This window comes from Lithobates pipiens, unplaced genomic scaffold (assembly GCF_037356315.1).
Source record: "Lithobates pipiens isolate NorthernLeopardFrog02 unplaced genomic scaffold, aLitPip1_a1.2 Scaffold_8, whole genome shotgun sequence".
Taxonomy (NCBI): domain Eukaryota; kingdom Metazoa; phylum Chordata; class Amphibia; order Anura; family Ranidae; genus Lithobates; species Lithobates pipiens.
In genome coordinates this window covers 603,920,341-603,933,014 of record NW_027507903.1, presented here as the reverse complement: position 1 = coordinate 603,933,014, position 12,674 = coordinate 603,920,341, and the positions used below count along the sequence as shown (strand labels likewise).

Genomic DNA, 12,674 nt, shown 5'->3' with positions numbered 1-12,674 from the left:
TTTTTTACCGTTATACACATCGTTTGGCATAGCCTCAATCCCGAAAACCTTCATGCCATCCACATTACTGGCGTGAGTCTCTTTAAAATGTCTTGGTAAGGAATACTTATCCTTCTCTGTCTGAATGCTACTTCTATGTTCGTTCATTCTTGTTCGCATTTGGCGTGAAGTACGGCCAACATAGAGGAGGCCACAGGGGCACAGAATGCCATAGATGACATAAGTGGTCCCACAATTAATAAACTGCTTAATCTTGTGGACTTTGTTATCAGTGCCTATTACGTCTCTTTTCCTATGGCACATATACGTACAATTGGCACAATTTGTGCTCCCGCATTTGTAGCTGCCCTTTTGATCAAATATTGTAGTCCAGATACTGTTTAGGCCTCTAGTTTTGGTCTTCTTCACCCTACTTGGGGCAATAATGCTCCTTAGATCTTTTGGTCTCCTGAAGACTACATTCGGGCATGGGGGAAGGCTAGTTTTCATGATAGGATCAGATTCAAGTATCCTCCAGTTTTTCTTAAGGATCCTCTGTATTGCTGGAGCCCTATTGTTGAACCTAGTACAGAAACTCATCTGAGGATGTTTGTAATTATGGGATGTAGTTGTCTGTACTTCTTCGCCAGTCTTGTCGCACAATAACAAATACTTTGAGTAGGCTTTATCGATGTACTTCTCCTTGTATCCCTTTTCTCGAAATTTTTTTTTTTTTTTTTTTTTTTTAGATATATATACATATACTTTTAATCCATCGTTTTTATCAACTATGCGATTAACTAGTTCTAATGCATTTCTCTCTTTTTTGTGTTTAATTAATTATTGATAGATTTTTTAATGCAAATTGAATTAATTTTTATGAATGAGTGAAAAAAAATTCTTTTTTGCAACTCTTAATTCTAACATATATATATATTCTTTATTTTTTGTATTTCTTAAAAATGCCTTGTCATTTGTTCCCACTCTATAATTGTAGTACATTCACTAGGGCGTATGGCTTCTCGCTGGAGAGTAGGTGTGGTAATTCCCTGTAACACCCCCCTCCCCCCCCCCCCCCCCTTATTTTTTTTTTTTTTTTTTTTTTTTTTTTCCCACTTTTACATATATATTTTTTTACTATTTTTTTCTATTTTATTATTAATATTATTAGTAATCTCCTTCGATGTCCCAGCAAGGAGGTTAGCGCTCGCACGGGAGGTTGGATTGTGGGCGGGTTCCTCTGCGCCTGTGTTTCCGGGTCCTGGTTCCAGCTTGCGCTTCAGGGGTCTGGCTAGACGCCGAAGCGTGAGTGGACCAGGTCACGCCAATGGACGCCCGTGCTCGGACGTCCACTTTGTGCGCCTGAGCGGAAGTACTCACGCTGGGGCGCCCGGATGTTGCGGATGGAACGCATATCCGTCCGCACTTCCTGTCACATGGGACCAAGTGCGCTCCAGTCAGCGTGAGCGGAAGTGCCCATGCTGGTGCGCCCGGAAGTTGCGGGTGGAACGCATATCCACCTGCACTTCCTGCTACAAGAAACCAGGTGCGCTCCAGCCAGCAGATAGCGTTCCACGAGGACATCACCTTTGCACACATACAGGTTGTGTACAGCACTAAATGTATTTCAATAAAATAAAATAAAATGAAATTCGGTGTAGCACCTTCCCCCTCGAGTGTACCACTAAGATCATCAGTAATTTCTATGTGGCAGATATTAACACAAAAAATCTCTATCGTATGTGGCGGTTAGTATTATTCTATTGAACAGGAGTACATATGTATATCCACACACGTGTGCATGAGCACACGCGTGCGTTTTCGCATAAGATGCGACACTTGCAGTCGCCTCTCTCCCTCCCTTTTTTTTTTATTTTTTTTTTTTTTTTTGGGGGGGGTGGAGCTTTCTGACCTGTCTGACCTGGGGTGGAGTTTTCTGACCTTTTCTACCTCATGGGCTTAGAGGCCTTTTTATATATATTTACTGGCAGCCTCCAGCGAGAGACCATAGCCCTCTTTGGCTCTGAAGAAAGGGGGTCACTCCCGAAACGCGTCAGCCATTTCCGTAGAGGTACTCATCAAATTCCTCGGACATCTGGTCTGGAGTCACCAAACGTTTGGTGCGATGGATTTATTTGTATTGATTTTGCCTGTGATCAATACTCGTTTGTGAGTAGCCATTTTGCTATTTGATTCAATTTTAAATAAAGCTGTTTTATGGTAATGCACTAGGTCAGTGCGCCTTCCCCTTCTTTGTATCATCAATAACATCAGCCATGCCTCCGTCCCCTCTGCCTGCCTGCTCCTGTGTCAGCTTGGGCTTCGTTTTAACTGGGCTGTTCGTACTGGAGGAGGACTGGGACATTATATGCTTATGTTTGTACCTACTCACAGTTTCCCATCCGTCCGCCGAGTCCTCCATACTCTCCAAGGCCTGGGTGCCACGTGTGTCGGCCGCGCCATCTTGCCCGACCGAGCGGCCTGGCCGGCCGAAAAAATCTGTCAGTTTCCCGGGCTGTTTGCGCTCTCTCCTCCTCCTCGACATGACCGGATAGATCCGCCGACCTTCCGCCGTGATAATCTGCCGCTTGTCCGTGCCGGTTGTCGCTGTGCTAGGCTCTGGATGTCCCGTATGGCAGGGAGCTCAGGACTCACGCGTCCATACTCCTTGTGCGCCGGCTCCGCCCCAGCATCGCACTATTTAGCCCTGAGTCTTTTCCCTGTTCAACAATTAGTTGGGGACACTGACACAGCGTAGTTAGTAGTTTACATTTATTATACTGTGTGAGGTTTAAAAATTCACATAGTCTTCTTTTGGTTAGGGGGTGTATGATTATGTGTAATAATTCAGTAAATTGCTCTTGTCTTTGCAAAGCTTTTCAGATATTGTGCTGAACTCCTTTGAGTTTTGGTATGGCATAGTCATAGTCATGTCATAGTCATGTTACAGGTAGTCATAGGTTACTGCATGGTGGACCCCAGGGGGTTGAACAGGCAGGTGTCATAGAATTTAATGGTTGAAATTAGGAATAATATGTTTAAACTGAAATGAGGCTTTAGGATGCTTAAATTATCATATTTGTATCTTTCACCTAGGTCTCAAGGCGATCGATTTGCACACCAACTACCAATCGGGTCCACTACTTGCAGTAGATGCTAACGCTGGATTGGCTTTACGATGGCGTGCTCATGGACTTCCCTTGAGGACCACAAAGACCATAATGGCTGACCTGCACTACGAGTCAGCCCACTTGGCTGGGATCAGTGGCGGACCTCATACTGTTATTTTATTGACCCTGTGTGCTCACTTTACCACTTACCCCATCAGGGTTTATTTGGAAAGGCTAGAAAGAGTTCGTCAAGCCATTTCATCTCTGCTTTTCCGTAGTCCCAAGACGACAGTGCTCATTAAATCGACCAACACAGGTTATAAGTCAATTTATGGCAGTGATTGGTTGTCTCTTCAGCTGGACATTCTACTGCGGGCTGCCTTTAAAGGAATGAATGTCACCATTATAGATGTCTGGGACATGACGTCTTGTCACTACCTCCCAGACGACATCCATCCAGGCTTGCCAGTCATCAGGAATGTGGTGGACCTTATGTTGTCCTATATATGCCCTACGTGATTGATAAGATTATGTCCTCATATTCTCTATTCCCTGTTTGGATATCTGTTAAACTTGGGTTGAAAATTGAAGAATATTATAAAAATCCTGGCTTCCAGGTAATTTCCCTGTATTGTTTTAGTTTGTATTTAACTTTTGCACGGTTGCTGGCAAGTTAAATTACAGACTGGCTTACAAGTAGCTTTTGGAGACTTTTGTGGTGAGATATCAATGTCATGTTCTGACCAACTGGCATTGCCAATTTGCCATAACCAAACCTAATAATTGTTTTCTCCCTAGTAGATTCTTCACAGATTCTTCATAAAGTAGAACATGTACGAAGAACAACATGTAATGTAAAGTGAACAATATATAGTGTATGCATTATACCTTTCTATCCAGCAGGTGGCACTGTAGTGTGTATCTACAGTGCCTTGCAAAAGTATTCAAACCCCCCCCCCCCCCCCTTGCCATTTTTCGTGTTTTTGTTGCCTCACAACCTGGAATTAACATGGATTGTTTGAGGATTTGCATCATTTAATTGACAGAACATGTCCACAACTTTTTTTTTTGTGAAGCAAACAACAAATAGGACAAAATAACAGAAAAGATCAATGTGCATAACTATTCACCCCCCTAAAGTCAATACTTTGTAGAGCCACCTTTTGCAGCTATCACAGCTCCAAGTCTGGATAAGTCTCTGAGCTTGCCACATCTTACCACTGGGAATTTTGCCCATTCCTCCTTGCAAAACTGCTCCAGCATCTTCAAGTTGGATGGCTTACGTTTGTGAACAGCAATCTTTTAGTCTGACTACAGTTTTCTATTGGATTGAGACCTGGGCTTTGACTAGGCCATTCCAACACATTTACATGTTTCCCCTTAAACCACTCAAGTGTTGTTTTAGCAGTGTGTTTGGGGTCATTGTCCTGCTGGAAGGTGAACCTCCATCCTAGTCTAAAATCACACACATAGTGGTACAGGTTTTGCTCAATAAGATCCCTGTATTTAGCACCATTCACCTTTCCCTCAACTCTGATCAGTTTCCCAGTCCCGACTGCTGCAAAAACATCCCCACAGCAGGGATGGTGTTCTTTGGATGATGTGATGTGTTGGGTTTGCGCCAGACATAGCATTTTCTTTGATGGCCAAAAGGTTCAATTTTAGTCTCATCAGACCAGAGCACCTTCCTCCATACATTTTGGGAGGCTCCCACATTCCTTTTTGCAAACTCAAAACGTGCCATTTTGTTTTTTGCTGAAAGTAATGGCTTTCTTCTGGCCACTCTGCCATAAAGCCCAACTCTATGGAGCATGCGGCTTATTGTCATAATATCTACAGATACTCCAGTCTCTGCTGTGGAACTCTGCAGCTCCTCCAGGGTTACCTTAGGTCTCTGTGCTGCCTCTCTAAATAAATGCCCTCCTTGCCCTGTCCGTGAGTTTTGGTGTGCGGCCGTCTCTTGGCAGGTTTGCTGTTGTGCCATGTTCTTTCCATTTGGTTACTATAGGCTTGATGGTGCTCCTAGGGATCATCAAAGATTTGGATATTTTTTTATAACCTAACCCTGACTTGTACTTCTCAACAACATTGTCCCTTACTTGTTTGGAGAGTTCCTTGATCTTCATGGCAGTGTTTGGTTAGTGGTGCCTCTTGCTTAGGTGTTGCAGCCTCTGGGGCCTTTCAAAAAGGTGTGTATATGTAATGGCAGATCATGTGACACTTAGATTGCACACAGATGGACATCATTTCACGAATTATGTGACTTCTGAAGGTAATTTGTTGCACCAGAGCTTTTATGGGCTTCATAACAAAGGGAGTGAATATATACACACATGCCAATTATCAGTTTTTATATTTCTGAAAAATAGTTTATGTATATATTTTTTTAATTTTACTTCACCAACTTAGACTATTGTGTTCTGATCCATCACATATTCAGAATAAAAATTCAGAATTCAGAATAAATTCAGAATAAAAAAAAAACATTGAACTAAAGGCTGTAAGGTAACAAAATTGGTAAAAAGCCAAGGGGGGTGAATACTTGCAAGGCACTGTATGGTAATGTATTTAGAGACATGTTTTGATATTTCTCCATGAAAGTAAAGCTGTATTGCTGTATCCAAGAAGCTTCCAGCACATATATCAATACTCTGCACAATAGGTTTGGCAGGAAAATCTCCTGGTCACCTTAGGTCAATCAAGACTCCCGGCTCAAAGCAAGGAAGTAAGTTTATTCATAAGTATTGATACATATGGGTGAGATCCTTACATGCATAGATTCAAGCGAGGAGTCACACCCGGTGACTAGTGATGACCGAACGGTTCGCCCGGCGGTCGTTTCGCGGCGAATTTCCGACATTCGCGGTCCGCACGTTCGAACGCCTTTTTCCGTCGTTCGCCGCGGCGGACTTACGTGTTTAATGTATACAAGAACTTTAACCTTTGGTGACACGTTTATCATGTGATACAGGACAGCCAATTGAGACATGACAGCACATGGACACTTGTACATTCCCCCTAACCTATAAATACACCCGATCCGGTGGCCATTTTACATTCTTTCTTCTGTTACGATAGGGACAGGTTCCTGTGTGGAGTAGGGAGAGATAAACCACTAGCTATTTGGTACACAAAAGTTCTTTTCAGGACTGGTATAGGTGTTAGGTGTTGATAGGTTTGCTGTGCTGCTGATTCTTGCAGCAGCCTGAGTGTCTTTTGTTAGTTTAGAGAAAGGGAAAGGACGGTGTATGCTACAGGGACAGCCAGATTAGTCTTTCATCATCATCATCATCATCATCATCATTAGCTGTTACTATCAAGGTCCACAAAAGAGCTGTTCCAGTAACCACTAATCGTTCTCTTTTTTTGCCAATTTGTATAGGGACAGGAAGGAAGCAGTGTTGTCAGGCAGTGAGGGTAATTTTAAAGACTTGCTGTTATTATTAGTTCCACAAAGGTTCTTTTCAGGACTGGTATCAGTGGTACAGTAATAGGCTTGTACATGTATAATATTCTTTCTTCCAAATATAGAAAGGATATTATACTTGACTGCTGCCCTTCTGCTGCAGTCTGCTAAACATTCACAACTCACTTGTTCCACAAAAGTTCTTATAAGGACTGGTAACTTGGTATAGGGTGCTACGGTACATAGGCTTGAGTGCGGTACAGTCTGCTGTTCTGTAAGGACCGCTATCGGTCCACAATAGATAGGGTTGACGTGCACCACTGCTGACCGCTGCCCTATACTGCAGCAGTCCTTCAGCGGTATAGGGACTGACGTACAGTCTGCTAATCACTAACACACAACCTGCTTGTTCCACAAAAGTTCTTATAAGGACTGGTAACTTGGTATAGGGTGCTACGGTACATAGGCTTGAGTGCGGTACAGTCTGCTGTTCTGTAAGGACCGCTATCGGTCCACAATAGATAGGGTTGACGTGCACCACTGCTGACCGCTGCCCTATACTGCAGCAGTCCTTCAGCGGTATAGGGACTGACGTACAGTCTGCTAAACACTAATACACAACCTGCTTGGTCCACAAAAGTTCTTATAAGGACTGGTAACTTGGTATAGGGTGCTACGGTACATAGGCTTGAGTGCGGTACAGTCTGCTGTTCTGTAAGGACCGCTATCGGTCCACAATAGATAGGGTTGACGTGCACCACTGCTGACCGCTCACCTATACTGCAGCAGTCCTTCAGCGGTATAGGGACTGACGTACAGTCTGCTAATCACTAACACACAACCTGCTTGTTCCACAAAAGTTCTTATAAGGACTGGTAACTTGGTATAGGGTGCTACGGTACATAGGCTTGAGTGCGGTACAGTCTGCTGTTCTGTAAGGACCGCTATCGGTCCACAATAGATAGGGTTGACGTGCACCACTGCTGACCGCTCACCTATACTGCAGCAGTCCTTCAGCGGTATAGGGACTGACGTACAGTCTGCTAAACACTAATACACAACCTGCTTGGTCCACAAAAGTTCTTATAAGGACTGGTAACTTGGTATAGGGTGCTACGGTACATAGGCTTGAGTGCGGTACAGTCTGCTGTTCTGTAAGGACCGCTATAGGTCCACAATAGATAGGGTTGACGTGCACCACTGCTGACCGCTCACCTATACTGCAGCAGTCCTTCAGCGGTATAGGGACTGACGTACAGTCTGCTAATCACTAACACACAACCTGCTTGTTCCACAAAAGTTCTTATAAGGACTGGTAACTTGGTATAGGGTGCTACGGTACATAGGCTTGAGTGCGGTACAGTCTGCTGTTCTGTAAGGACCGCTATCGGTCCACAATAGATAGGGTTGACGTGCACCACTGCTGACCGCTGCCCTATACTGCAGCAGTCCTTCAGCGGTATAGGGACTGACGTACAGTCTGCTAAACACTAATACACAACCTGCTTGGTCCACAAAAGTTCTTATAAGGACTGGTAACTTGGTATAGGGTGCTACGGTACATAGGCTTGAGTGCGGTACAGTCTGCTGTTCTGTAAGGACCGCTATCGGTCCACAATAGATAGGGTTGACGTGCACCACTGCTGACCGCTCACCTATACTGCAGCAGTCCTTCAGCGGTATAGGGACTGACGTACAGTCTGCTAATCACTAACACACAACCTGCTTGTTCCACAAAAGTTCTTATAAGGACTGGTAACTTGGTATAGGGTGCTACGGTACATAGGCTTGAGTGCGGTACAGTCTGCTGTTCTGTAAGGACCGCTATCGGTCCACAATAGATAGGGTTGACGTGCACCACTGCTGACCGCTGCCCTATACTGCAGCAGTCCTTCAGCGGTATAGGGACTGACGTACAGTCTGCTAAACACTAATACACAACCTGCTTGGTCCACAAAAGTTCTTATAAGGACTGGTAACTTGGTATAGGGTGCTACGGTACATAGGCTTGAGTGCGGTACAGTCTGCTGTTCTGTAAGGACCGCTATCGGTCCACAATAGATAGGGTTGACGTGCACCACTGCTGACCGCTCACCTATACTGCAGCAGTCCTTCAGCGGTATAGGGACTGACGTACAGTCTGCTAATCACTAACACACAACCTGCTTGTTCCACAAAAGTTCTTATAAGGACTGGTAACTTGGTATAGGGTGCTACGGTACATAGGCTTGAGTGCGGTACAGTCTGCTGTTCTGTAAGGACCGCTATCGGTCCACAATAGATAGGGTTGACGTGCACCACTGCTGACCGCTGCCCTATACTGCAGCAGTCCTTCAGCGGTATAGGGACTGACGTACAGTCTGCTAAACACTAATACACAACCTGCTTGGTCCACAAAAGTTCTTATAAGGACTGGTAACTTGGTATAGGGTGCTACGGTACATAGGCTTGAGTGCGGTACAGTCTGCTGTTCTGTAAGGACCGCTATCGGTCCACAATAGATAGGGTTGACGTGCACCACTGCTGACCGCTCACCTATACTGCAGCAGTCCTTCAGCGGTATAGGGACTGACGTACAGTCTGCTAATCACTAACACACAACCTGCTTGTTCCACAAAAGTTCTTATAAGGACTGGTAACTTGGTATAGGGTGCTACGGTACATAGGCTTGAGTGCGGTACAGTCTGCTGTTCTGTAAGGACCGCTATCGGTCCACAATAGATAGGGTTGACGTGCACCACTGCTGACCGCTGCCCTATACTGCAGCAGTCCTTCAGCGGTATAGGGACTGACGTACAGTCTGCTAAACACTAATACACAACCTGCTTGGTCCACAAAAGTTCTTATAAGGACTGGTAACTTGGTATAGGGTGCTACGGTACATAGGCTTGAGTGCGGTACAGTCTGCTGTTCTGTAAGGACCGCTATAGGTCCACAATAGATAGGGTTGACGTGCACCACTGCTGACCGCTCACCTATACTGCAGCAGTCCTTCAGCGGTATAGGGACTGACGTACAGTCTGCTAATCACTAACACACAACCTGCTTGTTCCACAAAAGTTCTTATAAGGACTGGTAACTTGGTATAGGGTGCTACGGTACATAGGCTTGAGTGCGGTACAGTCTGCTGTTCTGTAAGGACCGCTATCGGTCCACAATAGATAGGGTTGACGTGCACCACTGCTGACCGCTGCCCTATACTGCAGCAGTCCTTCAGCGGTATAGGGACTGACGTACAGTCTGCTAAACACTAATACACAACCTGCTTGGTCCACAAAAGTTCTTATAAGGACTGGTAACTTGGTATAGGGTGCTACGGTACATAGGCTTGAGTGCGGTACAGTCTGCTGTTCTGTAAGGACCGCTATCGGTCCACAATAGATAGGGTTGACGTGCACCACTGCTGACCGCTGCCCTATACTGCAGCAGTCCTTCATCGGTATAGGGACTAAGAGTTTTGTCACAGGGTCATTTAAAAAATGACAGGCAGAGGAAGAGGCAGGCCCTTCCGCAGGGGTGGTAGGGGTAGGGCAGGAGCAACAGGCTTGAGCCAAAGTGGGAAGTTGCAGAAGGTGCGTTCAATTACTTTAAAGGATGCACCAGACTTGGTTGAGTGGCTCGCTCAGCCTTACTCTTCTGCACCCTCCTCATCCTCTCGATCTGCACCCTCTTCTTCACTCTCTGCTATGTGCACCCCCAAAGACACTACCACCAACAACACGACCACCACCACCACCACCACATACCTTCCGCTTGAGTCACTGGAATTATTTTCCGATCCATATCAAGAGGACATTTCTGATGCGCAGCCACTCTTGGTATTGGATCAGGAAGAGGAGGTAGCAACAAGCGCTACTCAGCAGTCTGACGCCAGTACCCAGATCAGCCCAAGGAGGAGGTTGGTCCCCGGTGTTGCTGCCTACTCCGAGATCTCTACTTATAGCGGTGGGGAAGGTGACGTTGATGATGACGTGTCTAGTGATGTCACGTGGGTGCCCACAAGAGAGGAAGAGGAGGGGAGTTCAGAGGGAGATATGGACCAGCAGATAGGGAGGAGAAGCAGCAATGACTTACATTGCACAGCAGGGACAAAGCAGACTGCAAATGTATCAGGAGCGAGTCATCGACCATGTACGGTCACATCTGGCGCTCCCAGGACACCGGCACATGGCTCCGCAGTGTGGGCTTTTTTTAACGTGTCCGCTGCTGACAATAGCGTTGCCATCTGCAATCTTTGCAGTCAACGCGTTAGTCGCGGTAAGCCCAATACTCACCTAGGGACGACCGCCTTAAGAAGGCACATGAGCAGCCATCACCGAGCCCAGTGGGAGCAACGGAACACACAAAGCCACACTGCAGGCTCTCACCGTCCAGCCTCGTCTTCTACTTCTCCTTCTCCTCTCTCCTCACAATTGTCCTCCACTCCACCTTCCATCACGCCAAGCTCACATTTTTCTGCAAAAAGGCAGGCTTCCGTGGGCCTAATGTTTGAGCGTAAAAAAATGATGACGCCGGATAACCCTCTTGCCCAACGGTTGGCGGCTGGCTTGTCAGAACTCATAGCCCGCCAACTACTGCCATATAAACTGGTGGACTCGGAGGCCTTTCGCAAATTTGTGGCCATTGGAACACCACAATGGAAGGTCCCAGGAAGGAAGTATTTCTCAGAGAAGGGCATCCCAGAGCTATATGGCCATGTTCAGCGGCAAGTGAATGTATCTCTGGCACACAGTGTCGGTGCCAAGATACATCTGACCACAGACACGTGGTCTAGCAAACACAGGCAGGGAAGGTATATCAGTTTTACTGCCCACTGGGTGAACCTTCTGACGGCCGTCAAGCATGTAACCCGTGGCACCCGTGTAGATTTGGTTTTACCGCCACGGATTGCATGCAGGCCTGACTCTTCTTCTCCTCCTCCTACTCCATCCTCCTCCCTCTCCTCCTCAGCTGCCTCCTCCTTTTCCGCTGCTAGCGTCTCTTCCACTGCACCGCCCAAGCTCCCCAGAACCTATTCCACATGCCAGGTGAGACGTTGCCATGCCGTGCTGCGTCTGTTGTGCCTGGAAGCAAAGAGCCACACTGGCCCGGCACTCCTTTCAGCTTTGCGTTCACAGGCAGATGAGTGGCTAACACCGCTCAATTTGACAGTTGGTAAAGTGGTGTGTGACAACGGTGCCAATCTGCTTAGCGCATTGAAACAGGGCAAAATCACGCACGTGCCGTGCATGGCACACGTCTTAAACTTGGTCGTGCAGCGATTCCTTGTCAAATACCCTGGGGTCCAGGACATCTTGCGGCAGGCAAGGAAAATCTCGGCCCATTTCAGAAGATCTTACACGGCCATGGCTCGCCTTGCTGACATTCAGCGGCGACACCATCTGCCGGTCAGACGTCTTATTTGCGATTGCCCGACGCGATGGAACTCAACCTTCTATATGCTTGATAGGCTGCTCCAGCAGAAACGTGCAGTTAACGTCTACCTGTATGAACTCTGCGAAAGAAACGGTTCTGGGGAGCTGGGTTTTTTTTCACCGCGCCAGTGGCTGCTCATGCGCGACACATGCAGACTTCTGCGGCCATTTGAGGAGATCACCAAACTGGTCAGTCGCAGCCATGGCGCCATCAGTGACATGGTACCTTATGCCTTCTTTCTGGAGCGTGCATTGCGTCGTGTCATTGATCAGGCTGTGGAGGAGCAGGAGCGGGAAGATGAGGAAGTCGCAATGCTGGATGAATTCCCAGGGGGGGCTACTCTATCTGAGACAAGTCAACAACAGGAGTCTGATGAGGAGTCAGAGGAGGATGGTGCCGGGGCGGATGAGCAGGAGCAAGAAGAGCATGCTTTAAACCTTTCTGGGATCCCTGTTGTGCGAGGATGGGGAGAGGAGAATGAAGAGGACGACATTATCCTGGATGATGAGCAGGAGCCAGGCCACCACACCGCTTCCACTTTAGTGCAAATGGGGGCCTTCATGCTCCAGTGTTTTAATAGGGACCCCCGTATAAAAAGCATGAGGGCCAAGGACCAGTACTGGGTGGCAACGTACTTAGACCCCCCGGTACAAACACAAAATGGCGGAAATGTTACCGCCGTCGCAGAGGGCTGTCAGAATGCAGCACTTCCAGGCCTTGCTTCGAGAAATGCTGCATTCTGCTTTTGCGTGCGCTGGCAGAGG

At 46.8% G+C, this 12,674-nt stretch overlaps 1 protein-coding gene across 2 annotated transcripts in view; it reads left to right on the top strand.

The window, feature by feature from the left end:
- The window catches only part of LOC143961318 (NXPE family member 3-like), a 245,689-nt gene extending 241,696 nt beyond the window's left edge, over nt 1-3,993 (top strand). For both annotated transcript variants that reach the window (XM_077470577.1, XM_077470576.1), the window contains exon 6: nt 3,076-3,993. In XM_077470577.1, the coding sequence (XP_077326703.1) occupies nt 3,076-3,608 (533 nt within the window). In that variant the 3' untranslated portion in view covers nt 3,609-3,993. The remainder of the gene's footprint in view (nt 1-3,075) is intronic.
- Nucleotides 3,994-12,674: the final 8,681 nt, after the last annotated feature.